General features: G+C 37.3%; 3 protein-coding genes across 6 annotated transcripts; 1 reads left to right on the top strand and 2 right to left on the bottom strand.

The window, feature by feature from the left end:
• The first annotated feature begins 48 nt into the window (after positions 1 to 48).
• On the top strand, positions 49 to 2,235 carry LOC103849450 (putative 2-succinyl-6-hydroxy-2,4-cyclohexadiene-1-carboxylate synthase). Its single transcript, XM_009126230.3, has 5 exons — positions 49 to 601; positions 1,056 to 1,376; positions 1,514 to 1,609; positions 1,788 to 1,855; positions 1,975 to 2,235. Exons 1-5 carry the CDS (start codon positions 278 to 280, stop codon positions 2,090 to 2,092), a joined length of 927 nt encoding a protein of 308 aa, XP_009124478.1. The 5' UTR covers positions 49 to 277; the 3' UTR covers positions 2,093 to 2,235.
• A 403-nt stretch (positions 2,236 to 2,638) lies between these two features.
• Positions 2,639 to 15,734, bottom strand: LOC103849301 (myosin-15). Of its 2 annotated transcripts, none has more exons than XM_009126109.3 (38): positions 15,214 to 15,734; positions 14,957 to 15,103; positions 14,007 to 14,152; positions 13,755 to 13,911; positions 13,524 to 13,582; positions 12,745 to 12,901; positions 12,452 to 12,601; positions 12,227 to 12,363; positions 11,991 to 12,137; positions 11,796 to 11,897; positions 11,549 to 11,606; positions 11,364 to 11,465; positions 10,613 to 10,650; positions 10,406 to 10,532; positions 10,153 to 10,326; positions 9,896 to 10,027; positions 9,263 to 9,372; positions 8,917 to 8,977; positions 8,600 to 8,777; positions 8,127 to 8,332; positions 7,836 to 7,955; positions 7,650 to 7,748; positions 7,352 to 7,573; positions 6,653 to 6,792; positions 6,468 to 6,567; positions 6,225 to 6,275; positions 6,026 to 6,115; positions 5,679 to 5,849; positions 5,467 to 5,598; positions 5,115 to 5,291; positions 4,530 to 4,667; positions 4,217 to 4,287; positions 4,027 to 4,126; positions 3,895 to 3,951; positions 3,734 to 3,790; positions 3,556 to 3,636; positions 3,376 to 3,458; positions 2,639 to 3,023 (listed from the first exon to the last, which is right to left on the bottom strand). In XM_009126109.3, the coding sequence occupies exons 1-38, from the start codon at positions 15,337 to 15,339 to the stop codon at positions 2,882 to 2,884; spliced, it is 4,545 nt and encodes a 1,514-aa protein (XP_009124357.1). In that variant the 5' UTR covers positions 15,340 to 15,734; the 3' UTR covers positions 2,639 to 2,881. The 2 variants fall into 2 exon arrangements, with proteins under 2 accessions (XP_009124357.1, XP_009124405.1); XM_009126157.3 differs by having other exon boundaries at positions 8,917 to 8,974.
• A 266-nt stretch (positions 15,735 to 16,000) lies between these two features.
• On the bottom strand, positions 16,001 to 21,510 carry LOC103849083 (F-box/LRR-repeat protein 15). 3 transcript variants are annotated; one of them, XM_009125978.3, is made up of 18 exons: positions 21,292 to 21,510; positions 20,770 to 21,104; positions 20,468 to 20,693; positions 20,246 to 20,378; positions 19,699 to 19,798; positions 19,426 to 19,623; positions 19,077 to 19,347; positions 18,881 to 18,979; positions 18,693 to 18,781; positions 18,480 to 18,579; positions 18,225 to 18,395; positions 17,994 to 18,146; positions 17,750 to 17,910; positions 17,336 to 17,534; positions 16,803 to 17,254; positions 16,628 to 16,691; positions 16,430 to 16,516; positions 16,001 to 16,352 (listed from the first exon to the last, which is right to left on the bottom strand). In XM_009125978.3, the coding sequence occupies exons 2-18, from the start codon at positions 21,081 to 21,083 to the stop codon at positions 16,266 to 16,268; spliced, it is 2,904 nt and encodes a 967-aa protein (XP_009124226.2). In that variant the 5' UTR covers positions 21,084 to 21,104; positions 21,292 to 21,510; the 3' UTR covers positions 16,001 to 16,265. The 3 variants fall into 3 exon arrangements, with proteins under 3 accessions (XP_009124226.2, XP_009124165.2, XP_009124290.2); XM_009125917.3 differs by having other exon boundaries at positions 20,770 to 21,400; XM_009126042.3 differs by having other exon boundaries at positions 20,468 to 20,690; positions 20,770 to 21,399.
• Positions 21,511 to 21,699: the final 189 nt, after the last annotated feature.

The following is a 21,699-nucleotide window of genomic DNA, read 5'->3' as shown; positions in this document are numbered from 1 at the left end:
CAAATTACACGTTAACATTATAATTTACATTAACGTCTAACGATTTTTGACAATGCATTTTGACATAGTTTGATTTTTTTCCATGGAATCAGAAGTCATTATTGTAGGGATTAGGGAGTAAAAAATAATTTCAAACTATACTATGGAAACAAATAATTATTAAAATATTTTTTTCCACTTCCTATACATTTGACTAAAAATAACATCAAACTCATTGTATCATTTCTCATCTTCTCTCTCTGGCAAGAAGCCAAGAAAGGTAGAGTAGAGTAGATATATGTCGTTGTCGTCTTACCTAAGCCCAACGCGCCTTCTTGAAGGCTACCTCCGCCGCTGCCTCACGGCGGCAGGACTCACGTCGCAGACTCTTTCCATAGATTCTGAAACAACCATCCACTTCTGGGGTCCATCATCTGTAGACCACAGCATCGATGACAGACCGGTGATGCTTCTCCTTCACGGCTTCGGTCCATCTGCCATGTGGCAGTGGCGAAGACAGATTCAAGCCTTCTCACCGTCTGTGTTCCGGGTATATTGTCCTGATCTTGTTTTCTTTGGTGACTCTACCACTTCATCCACCAATCGTTCCGAGGTCTTCCAGGTATATATGACTCTTTTGCTTCCACATGTTTTCCACTAGGATGATTGGATTTGAACTAGTATTGTTTTCTGGTCACGTGAAAAGTAGTTTTAGTAAATATAAAAACAGAAGATTAATTTATTTACATATGCCCTTTTAACATATGGGAAAAATATATTTGGAACTTAATTCTTAATATGATTTTTTTTCTCTTTTTTTGTCGACTAATTTGAATTTTATTCTACTTAACATATATATATATATATATATATATATATTGTAAATTTGTAACTATTCTTAAATTCTACTGATTAATATATTTGATATAAATCAAACTTGAAAGGAAACATAAAAGTTAGTCCATACTGGATGGATATTCTTTAGAAATTTGATGTGTTTGCTCTTTTTATATCATATATGAACTCATTTTAGTATATAAACACATTCTTATTAGAAACAAAAAATAAATTATTAGGCGGAGTGTATGGCAAAGCTAATGGAGAAACTAGGAATAGAGAAGAAGTTTAATGTAGTTGGAACAAGCTATGGCGGATTTGTGGCGTACCATATGGCAAAAATGTGGCCTGAAAAAGTGGAGAAAGTAGTGATTGCAAGCTCCGGCATCAACATGAGAACGTGTGACAGTGAAAGTTTATTGCAAAGGTCGAACTGTGAGTGCATTGAGAAAGTTATGTTACCATCTACTGCGTCCGAGCTTCGGACACTTATGGGTTTGGCATCTTCTTGGAGGATGCTTCGTATGTTTCCTGATGCTCTCTGGAATGACTTCATTAGTGTAAGTGACTAAGTATTGTTGGGTGTTGACAATGAGTATCATTGTAACCACATAAATCAAACTCTTGTTGACATTTTTTTTAGCAAAGATAAACTAATCCAAACAAATAATTTGGTTACTTTGTATGATTTATGCAGAATTTATATCAAAAGAATAGAAAAGAGAAAGTAGAATTATTGAAGGGGTTGACTCTTGGCAGGGAGGAGAAATTAAACATCGAACCTCTTTCTCAGGTACGTGCTTCTCTTTTACTGAACACGTAAACTTTGTTTTGTAGACGTGATGTAATTCCAAACATGTCTTGGGATGTCTTTCAAATCAAACGTAGTTTACTTCTAAGTTCTAACAATGAATATGAGTACTTAAATGGGAGTCATATGATTAACGTCAATGCATTTTATATACTCTTAGGGGATCCTAATAATATGGGGAGATAAAGATCAGATATTTCCCGTGAAGATGGCCTACGAACTAAAAGAGTAAGTACATGAGTATTTCTTGGTCAAGGTTTAGCGTATATTGTATTAATTTTTTCAAAGATCATTAGTATTCTTAAGCATATTCTTTTAAATGTTGCAATGGTTGGTATTTTATGTAGGATTCTTGGAGATAAGACAAAACTGGAAATCATTGAGAACACTTCACATATTCCCCAAATCGAATGTGCCCAAGAGTTCAACAACGTCGTTTTGAGATTTTTGAAAGGATCTCAATAGTAAACATGTGAAGTATTATAAGTTCACTTAATATTAATTACTACGTTGCTTGCTACGCTTTCTCATTTTTTTCATGTAACTTATATTCTGTTTAAAACAAAACTGGAAATCATTAAAAAAACACTTCACATGCATGTTCCCCAGACCGAATGTGGGCAAAATTAAGGTGAACAATATCGTTTTGAGATTTCTCAAAGGATCACGATTACTATGATTATAAATTTGCTAAATAATTATTAAGCTTGTTTAATATAGTAAAAATTTAATATAATTAGAAGTTTTACAAATATATTAATAGCTCAAATAATATAAGTTGTAAATAATAATCCTGGTTGTTACAAAAGAGTAGATTTTGATTTGGTCACCAATAAATTTTGGTGGTGTACCAAAACTACAAATCACTTTCACAAAATTTAATCACTTTTGTCCGTGAACGAAATAGTCACGGGACGGGAATGATCGCATTGATATCATCAACGTAGTTGCTGGCACGTAGCTCTCAAATAAAAACTCTGGTGGTTAATGAACAATGATAACATCCATGACAAATTCAAAGAATTAAGAGAATTCATTACTTAATATTCACAAAGATGTTGTACCATTTACAGTCCCCAAAAAAAAAAAAAAGTGAGCTGATTGACAATTGCACAACTACAAATATTATGCTTTCAACGACGTATAGTAAAATTCTACAGTTACCAAGTCTAAGCTTCCATTGTTTTCATACCAACTGATTTTTTTTTCTAACTTGCATTTGATGCATAATCAAGCTCATATGCATCAAATGATCTACTGTGAGGCTGTAGCTGCAGAGGCGTCCTTCACAAGGGACTGTGCACAAGTATATTCTGATACAAACTTCGGTGGTTCTATTTCTGATGGGTCTAAAACTGGAATAGCCTTATCTATATCTTCTGCAGAGAAAGGAATGCTGCACACACACACACACACACACACACACACACAAAACGATACATTAATCTATATAATGTAGACAACTTTAGTTACGTCTGAGTTATGCGAGAGAAACTTGATTAACCGTCGACTCGCAGCCAAATGCCCAAACCAAACCTTAGAAATGCGTTTTTCAATCTACATGGATCCTAAGATTTTAACATGCATAACCCCGCAACATGTAACCCCTGGCGCAGCTAGAGATAGATATAAACGTTTGTGTTGTTACTACCATATTGTTCTACCCACGTATAACTAAACTTGAGAGCTGACTTACTTTTGAAATATTTCATTTAGTTATACAGACTAAACCGGAAGAGAAAAAATACCTCATATCATCATCCAGCAAGAAGGAATTGGATGTTAGTTTTTGGCTATCCTTGTCAACAAGTACCCTCATTTGAGAAACCACCTACAAGACAAAGATGCAGGCATTGGGTAAAAGTGTTTAAATAAACATTTCAACCCAATTAGAAGCCCATGATTAAGAGATTAAGACATTAACTCACCTCACTTGAGACACTCTGAGTTCCATATTTATCATCCCAGTACATCGTACTTATTCGATATATTTGCCTTATTGTCAATGCCTAGAACAAAATGGTGCCGAGGCTTAGTGAGATTTCGAAAGTGCTTACGGCCAGGATTCAAAGATGAGAAAACGGAAACCAAACAAAAATGACGTACCGGGCATAGGTCCTGCCTGATTTCGTCCAGTGATTTTTTTCGCTTCTGGTGTATAACCTATGACGCAATTAAAAAGTTGCACAAAATAGAACTTAATTAATGCAAGCTCAACTACAAATGAAACTAGACCTTTTATCAGAAAAGAAGGAATGAGTTTTTACCAAGAATCCAACAGCTTGTCTAATGTAATTTAACTCGTGCCAAGAAGTTCCTGCAAACTGCATTCACAAAACTTTAGATCACAGAAAGCATCCGTCTATAAAAAATCATAACGAGTATAAAGCATGGTGTACCTCTTCCTTGACACTGGCTATCCACTTCTCCAATTCCGCAATCCCAGATTTCACATATTCCCCATTTGAAAATGTGCAACATTCACGTCGAAGGAGAAGACTGAAAAGGAATTCAGATTAAATATGCAGAAAACAAATGTAAACTGCGGTAAGCAATGAAGCAAAGAACTGAAATTAAGACCACATGTACCTGTTGAAAAGTGATAAGTTGATAAATGAGAAAACCTGAGTCACAAGTTTGCGAATGAAGAACGAGGGTACCTACCAATAAAATATCCAGGTTAGAAAAAAAACATCGATATTCTTAAAGTACAAGGCATCTTGGGACATGAGCATTCTTATTGCTAATCCTCGCACAAGAAACTAACAACGTAATTACTAGACCAGTACAATAGACACAAACTTAGAAGCGTAGAATTTAATCCATGGCGGAAAAAACATCATTAAAAAACCGCGCGGGTGGAAGCAGACATTATAACTGAAACTACGGGATGTGTGCATACTTGATTTTGGCGTAGGCGGGACATAAGAGAATCCAAGAATTTAAGTATGTTTTCCCATTGAGTACTCGGTGATTGCTGCGGCGCAACACCTGGTGATCTAGATGGCTTTCCAGCAGTCCCTCGTGAAGCTTTGGGCGCCTATAGAATCATTAAAGAAACGCTTGAAAAGTTATAACATATTCCAACAATTTTTTTGTATTTTGAAACTAAAGAGATGAAACTAAACGCAATCCAGTAAACACACAATTTATAACGCTACCGACACCGTAACCAAATTGCTATATTTTATTTAGGAACACACGGTAACCCAGATCTTCTGTCACTTAACAAACATATAATGCTGTACACAAACTTGATATTATGTACTATCAAGTTGTATACCAAAAACCACAGATAAAATGAAGAATACATGAGAAATGCCAAATGGGGTATAAAGTCTTACTAACAAGGTATATTGATGCATGTTAAAGAATTAAGTTAATGGTATCCAATCAATAATTCAGAGAATCAATATCAACGATGCTGAATAACTACTCTGAATCAATATCAACGATGCTGAATATCTACCTACTTTTGGACTCTCACCTGAATGCACAATCCAAGAAGCGGTGATAATTCTTTCTTCAAATTATCACGAATTAGACCATAAATCTTTTCCACACATGCTGTCAGCTGCTGCTTAAATAATATTGCAGGATATCTTGCTTCTATTTGCCCAGCACCGTCGTCAGGTCCATGGAGTTTAAAAGGAGTCTTTACTCCCTGATACGCAAGTAACAGAACATCAGTTTACACAATGAACATATTATAACAATGTAACACGGTGCTTCTGAATCTCAAGAAACAATAGACAATGAGAATTTTAATTTAGCTATTTCAATTCTATAGAAATGAAACGTGCAAACTACTCTGAATTGGATATATCCATTGAACTCACATATGCAGCCCTCCCAGACCGCTGAGCACTAGCATTTAGAAAACTATTCGACCGCAGATTTCTCTGCAAGAGACATAGAAGTGCTGAAGAGTTTGAAAGCCAATATGGTAATACACTGTTCTCATCTCCACCCTGAAACATATATAGAAACCACTACATAAAAGAGTTCTATCAATTTTTCTAAGCTAAGAAATTTGGAAGAAAGTTGTCACCTTGAGGGCTTCATTAATTCCCTCGATAATGATGTTAAATATGGCTGTGCTCTCAGATTCAAAGGCGTGCCAGTGCAGAAGACATTTGTATATTACACAAGCAGCCAGTGGCTTATCATCATTGAATTCCAAATTTTCCTTTATACATCTGGAGAGCAATTCGTAGTTCTCCTGCATTATAGTGGTAAATTCAGAATTAGTGTATACTTGACCCAACAACAAGAAGGTTCTACATGAGAAGATTCAGAATATGTGATAATACAAACCTGTTACTATCAACTCAGGAAAACAACTACATTCACAGTAAATAAATTGTCAGCCTAATGAAAAAGGCAGTGAATGCGTACCAAGTTTCTTTCAGCAGTGAATTTGGATCGACGTGGCTCCGACAGGCTATGTGAGATTGGCATAATGTGCTTCGATGGTGTGGGTGTGGCCTATACATATTAACGGCATAGGTAGAGTCCTCATTTTCAAGCATTTACACACTAGATAATAAAAAGATAGAGGTCATAAAACAAATGAAGAAAAGGAGTAGTTACTTACAAAAACGGATCTCCTGTCATTCTGAGCTGGTACAATAGCACTAAAGTGTTTCTGTTGAGGAGACGGTAATAATGAATTGGTAAAAAGTATAGACCAAAGAAAACAGGATGATAATAAATTGACAAGCAAAGATGGTGGAATGCATGGTCCCAAAAGGTAAGATATACAGCAATTTTACAGACTGCATACTTTCGTGGATGCATATTTAAAAAGCGCAGCAGAGAATAGTTAAAGTTTACATACCTCATCAACTCTTTGTCCTATTCTCTTTGGGGATAAACTTAACGTGTTCTGCCTCAAGACATGGTTCTCGTTCTCCAAGCGAGAGAGTTTCTCCTCGAGACTGTAAACAACTCAAAGAAAAAGTAAATACACTTGTTAAACACACACCTGAGGTTGACTTGAGAAAAAGACCAGCCACTACAAACCTTTGAACACTTGTCTGGAGTTCAGAACATCTTTTTTCAGCTTCTTTCAACTTCTGTAGTTTGTTATTGAAATCGGTTTTAGCACTCAGAAGCTCCTTCTCCAGAGCCAGATTCTTCTTTTCCAAGGAACTCATCGAATTCTGTCATTTAAAAAGGGTTACCAAAAACCCGTGAACAACCAAAACGAAAGAATTTGGGCTCTAAGCAAAAAGTGAAAGCATACCAAAAAGATACCAATATTTATCAAAGAACAGAAAAAACAAGCAGTGAACAAAGAAAAGAATAAGACATGCTATCCAAAGATTTGACCACTTTTGAGAGAATTTCTCGGAAGTTTGGAAACTCTTACTACCCTTTCACAAATGCAATTAATATATATATCCACTTCACGTTCTCCCGAGACGGGATCCAGTTATATATCCATAACGAATTGCTCTACAACCAGAAATAAAATGTGTATATAGTAACACTATAGAAGAACTTTAAAACTTTGACCGCCATGTAGGTTAATTAAAACATAATTGCAGTTGACCCAAGGGAAAAAACTTAAGGACTCTTCCAAAAAAAACCTAAGTAAATTTTTTAGCTGATAGAGAAATCAATGATGGAGAATACAGCCCTTTAAAAAGGAGTCCAAGTTTAAGACAATGACAGAACAAGCTCTTTATATGCTTCATATGGATAACAGTGGAAAGTTACCTTCAGCGAAGTGTTCTCTTTTTCCAGTTCAACCATTCCATTAAGTTCTTTTACAACAGCAGCCTTCTCCTTTATGGATATGTCTAGTTGCTTTTGAAGTACTGCATTCTTATTGCATTCATTAATGGTAGCCAGCTTAGCTGCATCTAGCTTGAGGCTGAAAGATTCCAATGTTTTTTGAAGCTTGGATACTTCACCTGACTTGGCCTCCTCACCACTTGTCTGTTTTAAAGCACTTGTAGTTATTTACACTGTTTCACGAGATCACTACTATATAAACACAAAATTGGGAACATACTCGCAATCGTTTCTCAAGCTGCAACCGCCATTCAAGATCTTCTAACCGCTTCTCAAGTTTAGTTTTAGCTAATCGCAAAGCACCTGCTTCATTAGCGGCCTGCAAGACAACGATTTGCATGTTTATCCTTTGAGTGATAGGTAGCCAATCGATACCACCCTGCTCTATAAGATAACTAAACCATACCTGTTTAAGTTTTCTAAACTCTCTCTTTGCAAGCTTCCGCCGCCAACAACACTGAATGGCAATAATAGAAGATTGACGATGCCTGAATGCTGACCGAAACTTATGCATTCTCCAACGAGCCTAAGAGATTTACCATACACATTATTCGAGCATGCATTAGAGAATGAAATGATGAATGAGGATAAAGATATCAGGAAACTAGCTGGATACATAGTACCCTATACTGAAAACTTAATAGCAAAAAAAAAGTGTAACACATAATTTAATATACGACTCGGAGATTCTAGGTACCTGAATGACAGAAGCAGCTCTCTGTTGTTTCTGATGTGCAAACTTCAAACGAGCCGAGTCAGCACGGATGTAAGACTGTATTACTAAGGCCGCCGATACAAATTTCACAAATGCACATCTTGACAGCCACCTGCGCGCATGCTTTTGTACCAAAACTGCTGCCGCTGCATTCCTTCTAGTCGCGTAAGCATTTCGAGACAGGCATCCTTCCCAATAGATATTATTATTATTATTAGGCATCGAAATGAAACAGAGATAAGAAAAATAAAAAAGCATGTACAAACTAATAATATACTAGTAACCACAATTTGCAAGCAAGATACATGGGAACATGTTTAACAAAAAAAATTAATCCATAATTTTCAGAGAGTAGGTTGTTACATATCTGAAGACATCTCAATGACCACAAACTCGAATGCAAGAGAACTGCAAATGAACAAAGAAATAAGAATAGTAGTGGATGAGAAAGGAACCTCTACAGTATGCTTGAATAGAAATTGCAGAGGCCCGCGCGGAGATGAAGTTCTGATGCGTAACAAATGTTCTCAATCTTCGCTGAATGAGTCTTGCAGAAGCATCAAGAACTTCAGCCCGCCTAGAGTCCAAAATGCCAATTTGACCAGCTCTAAGGAACACTTTTGTCTTTCCAAGCTGTGAACGATGATCCACATATCAGCAAATCAATTTGAAGTATCTAACTGGGTGTCATGGGTTAGAGAAAATCCTTTGGGTTTTTAGCCCACCGAGAAGCAAAATGTTATTAGTAATAGTAATGTTGGGATCAGCATACCTGATAATTCCCAAGACCTAATTTCCTCAAGATTTTCTCGGTCAGTGCCTGCTCATCACTGCTGCAAATAATGTATATATCAACCTTGCTTCGCAAAAAGATTATTCAATGCAGGATACAAGAAACTGGAAAATAAATGATATTCAGGTCCAGGGTATCCGTTCTGTGACTCCTGTCTGACCGAAAGCTATAAATAATGCTTAAGTTCTATCGACACATTATCTTTCCTCAACCAGGAGTTCACAGAATGTATAATATTTTTTACACAGGTTCACGAAATTGCATGGACAAATATAGGATAACCACTCCGACAATGATCTTAGAATCATCCATCAAATATGCGTACCTCTCATGTATGAACTCTGGAGCTAGCAGACCAAACCGATCCAAGAAGTCTGAATAATACCGTCGTGTGGGATACCCTGCAAGACTAATCCGAACAGCTTCCAGTACACCCTATCCAATTGGGAGATACAAGGCATCATCAAAGTCAAAATACCAAACAACGAAAAAGGAAGAAAAAGCATGAACATGAAAAATACTAGTACAACCAGCTGAGAGTAGTCAGATCACAATTTTTCAATTATAACAATTTTAGAAAGCAACTGTAACAAAACATGGACTGGAATGGTTAGAAAGTACAATGAACGTTAGAAGAAAACAACGTTCGTTTGAATTATGTCAACACAAATGCAAAACGATGGTAGTATAAGATAAATACAAATTGCATTCTGACCAAGATCAGAAAGAGCACGAATATAAATTTCTAGCCTATCAAAGCACGGCAAAGTATATGCATTCTGCGACAAGAAAAGATATAATCATGCAAATAAGCTTGACACAATTCATTCACGTTAAAGAAGTGAACCATGGAGACACCAAACTAGCTAGAAAAAAATGCTAAAGATTCTCTCTTTAAAAGTAGACCATAACTGCCAAGGAAAATGTGAAAATGAACTAAGATCACATATCCACTAACCCCACAACGAAGTTGATGTAAAACACTAGGATTCTCAAACTTCTGAGGTCTGTTGAGTGAATTTGGCTTCACACAACGAACATAGTGAGGATCCGTTTCGTTGAGAGTTTCCATGAGAGCTTGAAGTTGTTGCTACAATCAAAAGGTAATGGTCAAATCAATGATCGGTTTCACGATTGATAGTTCTTGATATACACAACTTTCATAACAGAGTATCTTGCAAAGTGAAAAAGGAGATAGCTGGGCAGTTTCCTGACCTTAAATCTGGAAGACACAGAAGAAAATTTGTAAGAAGACCTGGTAGACTCCTCTGGCGCTGACGGAAAAAGTCCAGCAACAAAGGGGCATTTGGAGGAAGACAACAGATTGCAATGCTCCACTATAGCATAATCACGGTTTTTATCCAAAAACGTTTCAGTCTGGTAAGTAACCTGCAGAATGAAATGGATAAACTCATTGAGATTTGAAGGACACAAAATAACATTAAGCTTTGTTCTAGACACCACTTGCCTTGCCAGCATAATGAGAGAGAGTAAAGTCCGTCTCTGAAAATTTTGGCTTCTCCAATCTAGGATGAGTTTTACAGTTGTGGAACAGCTTCATTGAAAATGACTCATGAGTTGATCTAGGAAACATGCTGCATACAAAACAAACAAAGATAAGTCAGCGCACAAAGAGAAGATACTATTGTGGGACATAAGATGAGACGGGTTGTACCAAGCTTCATCCAAGAGTGCAATTACCCCAATAGGTTTCTGCATGTAGCAAAAATATTAATAGTAGAATCAGAGGAAAATAAATCATTTTTGCTATCATGACTGCTTGAGTTTAACAGAACAAAGAAAACAAAAGGGGACACAATTTTAGAGGCTGGCAACTACAACAGTAGTTTGAAAAGAAACATATTTTGTTAACTAGAATTTCACCATACCAGCATGCAACAAAACTATCAAGCGAAGAATATAAATGTTTTTCACTAAGTTCTAGTATTCTTGCAGCTAGTCTACAACTTTTATCGTCCACATTCTATAATGAGAACAATAATGGCGTCTTGGTAGAATTTAGACGTGTGGTGAATGTATTGACACATTAACAAGGCTAAAAGATATGCGACAGTACATTGTGACATCAGTAATCCGTTCGTTTTCTTAAGACCATGCAGGCGTTGAGTTATAACAAAGCACGGTACGAAAATAACATTGAACCGAAATAACTCTTTAGAATTGACACGATTCAACCTATACCCTGTTTCAAGGGCCTTGAACTCGACCCCTCGACAATCTAAGTATAGTAGTAAATAAATAGAAAGACATGAGAATTTGAAATATGTGTCATAACCAAAATCACTCACTGAAGGTAACAAAAAAACTTATTGAAGATGTTGTTTCACAGATCACAACAGGTTAAGGGGCAAGGAATTAGAATAGAGTGTCAAATATAAATCTAGCTGAAACATAGAGAAACGTACCTTCTCTATAAGGTCCAAGACATCCTGGTTGTCAACAAATTCGATATAACTCCAATTAATCTCTTCTTTTCTGTACTCATCCTGCTCCATCTTGAATACATGCTGAAAACAAAGCAGAGATTATAAGGACAGGAAGCAATGTCCCAAAATCTGGCTTGACCTTTGAAAAGAGCCATCTATATTACCTCATTGAAATGTTGCTGAAGCTTTTCATTTGCAAAATTGATGCAAAATTGTTCAAAACTGCAGAGTGCAAACAAGGATTTTGGTGTTAGTTTTCATCTTTAGCCGTTGATTAGGTTAAAAATATACTAAGTCGACAGAAATGCACCAGCCCAGATAAAGTTTACATGGTGCGTCAATAAAACTAGCAATGGATAAGGCTGGGAAAGGAAAAAAAAACAGTTGACTACTTAAACAAACAACACTAACCTGTTACTCTTAAAGCATTCAAAGCCATAAATGTCCAGGACTCCAATTTTAAAACGTGAGTTTGGATCTTGACCAACAGACCTATTAATCTTGTCAACCAACCTGACAGAAGCATTAAAAGAAAATTTCAAACAGAAGTGTAATGCATTAATTAAACATCCACTGAATGAAGGGATGAAGCAAGTAAAAGCAAACCAATCAAACAGACGGGCGTAAACAGTCTTCGAGAGTGCATCCCGGCTAGTTACAGCAGCATTACAGTCGAGTGCTTTGATTATGGGACCTTCACGGGTCAGAATTGAACGTGTGCAGAGCGAAGCCAACAAAAGATTTGGATCACACCTGATTAATTTCAGAATACAAGAAAATAAACAAGCCATTTCTTTGTACGTCTAGTTAAAAAATTAGTACTATCAGAAAATTCCATGTACTTGAAAAGATCAGCAGCCATCTCCAGATGAATTCTAGATTCCTGATCCTTTACTACAGAAGAATCGTGTTCTTTTCCTGGGGAAAACTCAACATTTCCAAGATGCAGAATTGCAGCAAGCGTGCGGAATATCCCTTCCTGATTAATGATTTAGGCAAAAGAAACAAGGACTATTAAAAACTGATGGAAGAAAACTATATGAAAATACAAGTAGAAGTCAAAACACCTGCTCATCGTGACTTATGCCCACAATATCCATGGCCCTCCTTGTATTCTTATACTCTTCTGCGTTGCTTACTCCCTCCAGTTCATATGTCTTGCTTTGATTTAGATAATGAAATTGACGTGGGTTGCTTAGTTTATATTTATCAGCGTCCTATACAATGAAAAAAACATTTAAACATTAGTAATCGGCATAGGTTACTGACAACATCAGCCCAAAAAAATCTGGCTTAGCTCGATAGCAAGAAAACTGAGACCAATATCTTATGAGACGTAAAAGAGCAGGAAAATAATTACATTCCCGGAAGCGCACAGCTGATAAAAACAATGATAGTTCCTCTCAGGGTCTGTTATCCGGACTACACGTGATCTCTCCAGAAGGTAGGTTCTGATTGCAGCACCAGATATTCGACCATTTGCGTCAAATTGGATTTCGACAAACTTGCCAAAACGGCTGAACAAACCAAAATTCAGTAATTCTGTCAGTAAATCCGTCGTTTTTAGGAATCTGAAAATCCAACTGAAAAAAGCAAGAGCAACACACACGAACTGCAGCTAAAATGGTATGTGCACTCAATTCAATGTTTGCAAAATAAGGATTCTAAATCGTAAACATTTATGATTAGTCTTCTATACATGCTAAATGAAGAAGAAGAAAAAAACCTAGTTACCCCGGTAGCAGTAAGATTGTAACACATTGGAATCCTTTCACATTGGTAAAAGAGGTTGCAAGTCTTAATGGAAAAACTTGTCAATGGATCATATATCTCTGAAGTGAATTACTACCATACTTAAAGTACAAGTTTAGCAAGACCACCAGAGTTTACAAACAAGACAAAACTTGTACAAGAGATACTAACATCATAGAGCGCCATTACCACTGGTTTCTAACAGCTCCAAATAATCTAAATGTGATGGGTTCCACAAATGCTCCTATATGTGCTAATCAGTATGATGCTAACCGTCATGAAGAAAATTGTTGAGAAATGGCATACGCGAGATCTAAGAAACAACCCCAGTTTTCATGATCCCATCGAAAACATGAACAAAAAGGAAAATAAAATTCCATGACCCACCTGGAATTATCGTTTCTAACTGTTTTCGCGTTGCCAAATGCTTCCAAGAGTGGATTTGACTGCAGAAAAAGAATACTTATATTAGAACAGTCGCAAAGAAGGTCAAATATGATCGCCTATAATTTTATTTGCAAACAGATACCAGAGAAAGGCAAGTAAATGCTATCTTTTTTAATTCTTTTCTTCTCGTTGAACAAGATAAAGATACAAAACGTGTAAGCAAAATCTTACTTCAAGGACTTGCTGCTCAACACTTCTATCATCTACAGCTGCACGTCCCCCAACAAATGTAAGATACTGCATGATTAGTTTCGTTGTCTCAGTTTTGCCAGCTCCACTTTCACCGCTGACGAGGATAGACTGACTTCGACTGTCGTCAATCATTGCTCTGGATTATGAAGCAAAACTGAGGTTAATTGATTAACATGACAGAAAATACCACGTAAGAATGTCAGTACAAATATGGAAAAGATGGTGGACCACCTGTAAGCAACTTCAGAAACTGCAAAAACATGAGGACTCAGCTCACCGAATGGTGCTCCCTTGTACTGTTCCATCATGTACGCATCGTAGAGATGTGGAAGCTTCTTAAATGGATTAACAGCGATCAAAATGCTTCCAGTGTATGTCTGAAAATGAAATAAAGCGAAACTTCAGTCAGGAACAATCTACGAATGGACCGGTGAAATATACAAGGTTGATTATCCAGTCAAAATAATGCTTATACTGGAACCTAAAGTTAGGGTTGGATTACGAGGATGTTTCTAGTACAATTGGATACCGAATAAGCAAGTTTTTCAAGAGTATGAATGTAAATGATATATGCATTTCTTGTTCATACAGTTTATAAATTAATGATCAATCTTTTCAGCTAGACGATATAACACATCACGATTATAAGTCAACATAAGAGGGACCAACCACATAGAATAAACACAGCCATAAATAAAAATAAGCAAGGAGATATTTACCCTAATGTGTAATTACTCATTGCCAAAGATGGCATTTGATCGACAGAGCATAAACACAGAAACACTAACGCATATCAGATGGTGTTCAAAATATATTCTCAAATACATAGACCATTCAAGTACCGAAACAAGACCACTCAGGTCATTTTTTATAGATATTGCCACAGAGTTCAGACCTAAATGCATGCTATAAAGCTAAATCTCAAGTCTTTGGAGGCACGGGCACCCACAGCATCATAGACAAGTGGCCAACAAAAAAAAACTGAATCTACTTCATGCGTAAACATGTCTTAGACCTACACAAGAAACTCGAAAGGCAGTTTCTAAGTTGTTCAAGTGGAAAGCTCCGGCCACTGAGTACACACTGATACCAATGTCTATATGGAATGAAATTAAACTCAATAAAGTAACCCAAGCAGCAATCATACACACGCAAGACTCTAAATACGCAAAGAAACTCACGTAGATATCATTCAAAGCGTATCTCCTCTGAAGATTGGAAAGCACACCAGGCTCGTGCAAGTAAGTCAGCTTGGTCATATCATCCACTCCATTATGCTCCTCATCGTCAGGATCCCTCCGAAAGAGCTTCTCCGGAGCGACGGAAACCTAAACTCCCAAATTAAAACAAAAAACGGTGAAGGAAGCGCGACGAAACAGAAATTCTCCGGCGATAAAGACGGTTAATCAATCAATCAATCAATCAAATCAAAACAAACCTTCTTCCCCGTAGAAGTCTCGACATGAACCTTGCTACCGGAAGAATCGAGCACCTCGCCGGGAATCCAAGCCAAATCTTTATCCTCAACCCAAACCTTATCGCCCTTCCGCAGATTCGTATCCATCGGTGGAAGTCAATCTCTCATGAAATTCGTCAACGAGACAACCCTAGAGAGCTAGATTGGGCGACGTGAGACGACGTCGCGAGGTTGCGGAAGAGAAATTTTTCAAAATTCAAATGAAGCACCTGAAACCCTAAGGAGATTGTGAGAGAGGAAGAGGGATGGTTAATTACTGTAGATAAACTTTTTTTTTTTTGTTGCAAGTAAAACCGCAAGCGAAAAAAAAAAGTACAAAAATAAAATAATATTAAAAAAACGGTTGACTTCCCGCCCTCTCGGATCGCATATTCGCCAAAAAAGAAGACGAAACGACTTTGAAAAAAAAACAATTTAATTTGTCTCTCTAGAATTTATGCTTACGCACAACTGATAATAATAATAATAAAGGTTTAATCCTTGTTACGCGCGGAAATTGATTTCAATAATTAGCAGTTTATGACATTAACTAATATCAAAACAAACTATTGATGGTTAATAAGTATGCTTATCTAGCAATTTTGTGTAGGTTTTTCATTTTTTTTTATTGCAAGCACTTGTGTTGCTACATTTTCTTTGATTTCCGTTAGAAAATCATGAAAGATAATAAATGATCAACCGAGATTTGTTTGTTAGTTGCTTTTTTCCGACAAGGAAACTTAATGTCCCAATCTTGAAACCAAATCAATTGAATCAAATAGACTACTCCATTTATAACAATAGCAACAATATAATCAAGCAAAAACAAAAAAAAAAAAAAAATAGGTAGAGTATTTATGTTATTAGGTAGTAGACTAAGAAGAAGGCCACAGTACAAGCTTGATCCAGAGGCCCACAAGCACTACTGAAGACTTGGGCCCATTTACATCTCAAATACCCACACAACACAACAAAGCAATTTGTACAGTCTGCAGATGAAGTTGTATATAATAAAACACTCAGGCGCAAACACACTAATCTTGCAAAAGATTAGGACTGCTGAAGACGCGCTTCAAACTAGGACACACTGTTCGGAACCTCCCCATGCTCACCGAAGATATCTGCCAATCACCAAGACATAAGTCTCATTGATTATTGGCTAGATTTTGATATGGAAGTAAACAGTCATTGTTATTACCTTTGGACAGAAACGGAGATCCAGTGTCTCTAGGGAGCAGCATCCTGATATAGCTGCTTCGACTCCTGCTTCATCCATGTTACAAGACTACCAAATACAAAGGTACAAAAAGTGTGTTTAGTGATAATATCAGTACAAGTACTTGAACTATAGATATCTTTAACTAGCTCAAACTGAATCAACAATGAGGATACATACCTGAAGAAAGAGACTAGCCAGTCTTGGACAGCTAAGTTTCAGTACTTCCAGAGAGCAACAGTTGCTACACAATCCATTTTTGATTCGAAAATTCAATTAGTAAAATGGAATAACACCAAATATTTGATGAGAAACATATAAACAAGTCGATAAGAAATGGTAAAGCCTTTCATACCTTAGATTAAGTAAGACCAGGTTGGAACAGGCGAGGTTAACCTCCTTTAAATTGACCGATAGCGAAAGGTTCAGTGATGATAGATGATAAAACCGAGCTGCAGGCGGTATCAAGACCTTTCTGATATTGGGGCACCCCACACAATTGAGGTTTTGCAGTAACCGGTTGGCTGTTTCAGCCGCTTCTTGTGTGTTCTCGCTAGAACTGTATCCACCAAAGTAATCAAAGAGCTGTACATTGGTTGAACCCCAATCAAGGTCATGCATGTTAACACAGCCGTTCAAGCTCAAATGGGTCAAGTGCGTGCAGTACGCAAGTAGATCATCTATCGCAGTCTGACAGAGAGTTCCATACGACAGGTCCAACTCTTCAAGTGCCGGTAAAGCACCTTCTTTGTACAGAGGCTCCAGCGATGAATCGGTGAGATACTTGCAGGCTTGTAATTTGAGTACCTAAACAATAGAAAATACGCAAAATTATAGTTCTCATGGTAATAATATAAAGTATTTATGATCTTTAAGGTCTTAAATTACCTTGAGCTGAATACATGACTTGAAGATGGGCTCCAGATTCATCAAGAAAGTGTAGGACAAATCAAGAACAGTCAAATTTGGGAGACCGTTTAAGGAAGACAAGCCATCAGAGCCAATGGAAGGGCATGACATTAGGACCAGTGACTCAATTAGTGGGCAAGAAGCAGTTGTTGCAGACAGACAGTCATCCGTCAGCTGACTGGAAAGGTAATGGGGGAGAAATTGATTAGAGCACCAAAAAAATAAGTCATAAAAATGAAAATGAAAGATAACAAACAAATACTCTGTCTGTAGGCCTTTTTATGGTTGAAGTTATATATTAAATGATACATTTTAACAAATAACCATTTTCTTAATGTTAGTGCTTTTAACTAAAACTATCTACAATTTGAAACAGAGGGAGCATATAATTACCCGCAGAAAGAAGCATCTAAAGATGTTAATAGAGGGCAAATGATGGATGCTTCAGACAGTACACCACAACCTTTCAGTTCAAGGGACACCATATACGGTGCTTCGATATTGAGCACACTCAATTTCGGGCATATTCCTAGATTTAGAGACCGGAGCGCAACCTGTTCCCAGCCAAAAGGAAGAAGGGAAAAATTCTTCAGTTAAGAAAAGTTAGTTATTTGATGTGAGAGAAGCAAACACTCACAGGCTGGAAGAGTGCAGTTTCAAGATGGTCACAACCATCCAAACATATCTCCTCTATGCGAGGGCACTTCAACTCGAGAGAAGTGACAGCACGACAGCCAACAAGGGACAGAGTAGCCAACGATGAATTGCAGAATCGCACCTCTGTTAAGCTCTACAAGAATATACAAGATTCAGAATCAGTTAACCAGCCATTAAGTATCACCCATTGCGTTAAAACGATGTGTCACACCTCACAGTTGTCAAGAATTAATGACTTCAGCATTGGGCATCCACCATCATCACTGAATATTTCACAAACAGTGTTGGAAAGTGATTCACAATCAGAGAGGTCCACTTCTTGCAAGGACTGGCAATGCAGAACCAATGTTGTCAGATTCTCCTGTTTCTGGAGAGCTAATCTCTGCAACCAAAATGAAGAAATATTAACAAAAATTCCAACTAATGGAACTGTATGAACAAAACACGGTTAACTAAAAGTGCATACTCGAAGGGAGTTGGAAGCGATTGTGATACGGCGAAGCGCTGGACAGTTTGAAATAGTGATTGATGAAAGCATGGTGCTTTGCAAGTTAAGCTCTGTGAATCTGTTAAACACAGCGGAAAGAGAACATTTATGTGAAATGATGAGAATTTTTTTGAAGGCTTAACTACTCATCATAATAAAATCTGCAGAGGAGACTAGAGATGAGGACTATACTTGCGGCAATGGACTAGGCTTATACTCTGCAAACGAGAGAGATGCAACGCTACAGATGTCAACAGATTGCAATTATCAAGCTCCAAAACCTGCAATAGATGATATGTGATTAACTCAACTGGAAACAATGGTCCTAGGTAAGGTAAAGCTTGTAGATCAATGTGGATAAGACAAAAGCAATCACCGACCTCCAGCGCATGACTATTAGCAATCCATGTCATAGACGCGGATGTTATACCCTCACAGCTATGAAGCTTGAGAACTGTCAACATGGGGAGATGTACCGACTTCAAAGAGGAAAAAAAGGGCACACAAGTCAGAAAAAGAAGAGTATGAGACAGCATAAGGGGGTAGAAAAGCAGCATCAGATAAGAGGAGACCAACCTCAAGAGATATATTGGGGCAGTATGAAGCATTAAGAACATGGAGACCAGCACAAGCCTGTGCTATTTCACGCAGAGTTTCATCACTGACACAGGAACAATTGGAAACATCGAGCGACTCTAACTGAGGACACGAAATGGCAGCTGAACGAATAGCAGCATCCAAGAGCTTATGGCACGAGGCTATATCAAGAAGTTGGAGGAGTGGACAGTTAAGCATCGCCTGTGACATGTTGCTTCTTTTTAATGATAAAGACCTCAGCTGCGGACACCTAAAAGATACAAAAAAAAAAACAATAATACATAAGCGAACAAGAATGAAAATGAATTTTATTGAAAAGAAACTTCACCTTAGAGACAAACGCATGACTCGACATTTTGTAATTTTAAGTTCACGTAGCCGATCATGACTCAGGTTAATTTCCTGAGCACCATTTCCTAGAATAGCCTCGTTTACAGTCACGCTTCTCAACATATTACACTCCTCCAATGCCTGGAAAAAGTTTTCACTGATATGACCTTTTCCTATAATCAAAACCTCCAGATTCCTGAAACAGGCGAAAAAACATTGTAAAATGGGGATTTTTATATATAAACTTTAATTTATGAAGTGAGGCAGATACCTCAAAGTAGTAGCTGCTTTCATAGCCAAAGCGTTAACAGCAGGAGCGCCATAAACATTCACTTCAGTGGCATTGGGATAGCGATGACACATGTCTTCAACTGCAAACAAGACAACCAAAGGTTTCTATTTTATCTATGTATATTAATGCCTTTCAATCATGTTTTTTTCCACACGATTTTTTTTTAAAATACGATTATACTATTCACATCTGTTAAATCATTTTAAATCGGTTTAAATCAATCTAAATTAGTCTAAATCTGTTGCATTAAGCAATAGTATTAGTACTTTGATCCCAAAAAAAACAATAGTATTAGTACAAATCCACAAATTTGTCTAATTTCTTTTGTTTTCATATCTAATGTTGGTAATTCATCAAATCTTTTGCGGATTAGAATTTATTTTGAAGACCAATCTCATCATTAAAAAAATGCAGAATGAGTACCCCAATGTTACAATTCTATTGTCCTCACTGAATATCAACGAAAACAAATGTTCAAGAAGAACAGAGAAGACACCGTTAACATGTGTATGAAGGACAAACTTACATTGCTCGATAGAGATCCTCATATTCTCAAAGTTCAAGACCTTCCAAAAATCCTCATGAGCACTAGCTACTCTCCACTGACGACATACCATAGCAGAGCGGCCGAGGTCGATGTGACTCAAAAACGAGAATACCTGAAAGAAAAAAAAAATACAAAAATTTAAAAACAAAGAAAAGTATATCTAAAAAATTTATCTTGAATTTTTTTTTTAAAACGTTGTACCATGTGTAAGAGGTCATCAGTCAAATCAATATGAACTTCAAAATCTTCTGCATCCGAAGAACCATTATCATCTCCATCATCTCTCTTCCCATCTTTCCGACCAGCGTAATTCAAGATGAAATTCTGACAGAACATATCAGTATCCGTCCGAGAAGAAGAGGCAACTCCGAAACTAACACTTCCCTCCACCGACGAACCAGAGTTTCCAGCATCTGAAGATACACTGCTAAACAAAATGACAGTAAAAAAGATTAAAAATCAAAACTTTAAAGAGATTCACTATCAAGTGAGAGAGAGCTCACGCAAGGCCAGAGTACACTTTAGCACGTTTGTGGTACGAATCGTGATCAGCTTCCTCCATAGTACAATCCTCATTGCTACTCTCTCCTTGAACCAATTGATGCAAGCGAATCTCAGATGACCGTACTCGCTCCAATTCAGCACCGTTCTCTTCTTCCCTCTCGTTTAGATCGAAACCGACAAAGTCTCCACCTTTGTTGTTGTTGTTATCGTCCATGGCTGATTGTTTCTTCAGTCTATGGGAAACTCCGCCTCTGTTTCTGTTCTCCTCTTGTTCCTCGTCGTCGGTGAAGCAGTGGAAACACCAAATCCTCATGCACACATCCTCGGTCTCGATCTATTACATTTAAGGAAACTGGATCAGGAAAAATCCAGAATTTGAGGGGGAAAGTTACTAAATTTGGAAAGTTCAGAACGAATTAAGAGGAAAAAAAAAGTAGAATTGAATCTCTGATTTTGGGATTAGGGTTTGAGGAAAGGAGATCAGATATTTGGGAAGAGAGAGAGAGAGAGAGAGAGTATACTGTGAGTTTTCTAGCTTTACACAAAAGTGGTCGTTGATGAGTTCCGGCGAAAATGGAAAAAAAAAAAATTGAAAAGACAAAACACAATCGGGAAAGGAAAGAAAAAAAGAGACAGCTTTGTTTGGAGTTCCTCTTTGCTTCACGGTTTTCATTTGGTCAGGGTGGAAGGACGTTTGGAAACGGTGTCGTTTGACGATACGTACTCTCAAGAGTCAAGACAATAATAACAATGTTTTTTTTAATAAGATTGTACGATGAATGAAACTGACATTTACGAACGAAGACGAAGCGATACTGCCACGTGTGCACGAACGTAAAGCGTTAAGAACTGTTAACAGTTGGATAGCTGCTCGAGCCACGCTGTAGCCTGTAGATACAAATAGTCAGCACTCAGCAATACGTAGAAGA

Source organism: Brassica rapa, chromosome A01 (genome assembly GCF_000309985.2).
Source record: "Brassica rapa cultivar Chiifu-401-42 chromosome A01, CAAS_Brap_v3.01, whole genome shotgun sequence".
In the NCBI taxonomy this organism is placed as follows: Eukaryota; Viridiplantae; Streptophyta; class Magnoliopsida; order Brassicales; family Brassicaceae; genus Brassica; species Brassica rapa.
Note: the sequence above shows the minus strand (reverse complement) of the source record. Positions and strands in the feature narration are given on the sequence as shown.

What these genes read in the sequence shown, in the direction of transcription:
- LOC103849450 (XM_009126230.3), top strand. Translation starts at nt 278, where the DNA reads ATGTCGTTGTCGTCTTACCTAAGCCCAACGCGCCTTCTTGAAGGCTAC. An exon ending in ACATCGAACCTCTTTCTCAG is followed by an intron (nt 1,610 to 1,787) that starts GTACGTGCTTCT and finishes ATATACTCTTAG; the next exon opens with GGGATCCTAATAATATGGGG. An exon ending in ATGGCCTACGAACTAAAAGA is followed by an intron (nt 1,856 to 1,974) that starts GTAAGTACATGA and finishes TATTTTATGTAG; the next exon opens with GATTCTTGGAGATAAGACAA.
- LOC103849301 (XM_009126109.3), bottom strand. Translation starts at nt 15,339, where the DNA reads ATGGATACGAATCTGCGGAAGGGCGATAAGGTTTGGGTTGAGGATAAA. An exon ending in GTTTCTGAAGTTGCTTACAG is followed by an intron (nt 13,912 to 14,006) that starts GTGGTCCACCAT and finishes TTCATAATCCAG; the next exon opens with AGCAATGATTGACGACAGTC. An exon ending in AAGAGAACACTTCGCTGAAG is followed by an intron (nt 6,793 to 7,351) that starts GTAACTTTCCAC and finishes TTTAAATGACAG; the next exon opens with AATTCGATGAGTTCCTTGGA.
- LOC103849083 (XM_009125978.3), bottom strand. Translation starts at nt 21,083, where the DNA reads ATGAGGATTTGGTGTTTCCACTGCTTCACCGACGACGAGGAACAAGAG. An exon ending in CTGATGACCTCTTACACATG is followed by an intron (nt 20,379 to 20,467) that starts GTACAACGTTTT and finishes TTTTTCTTTCAG; the next exon opens with GTATTCTCGTTTTTGAGTCA. An exon ending in GTCATGCGTTTGTCTCTAAG is followed by an intron (nt 19,348 to 19,425) that starts GTGAAGTTTCTT and finishes TGTATCTTTTAG; the next exon opens with GTGTCCGCAGCTGAGGTCTT.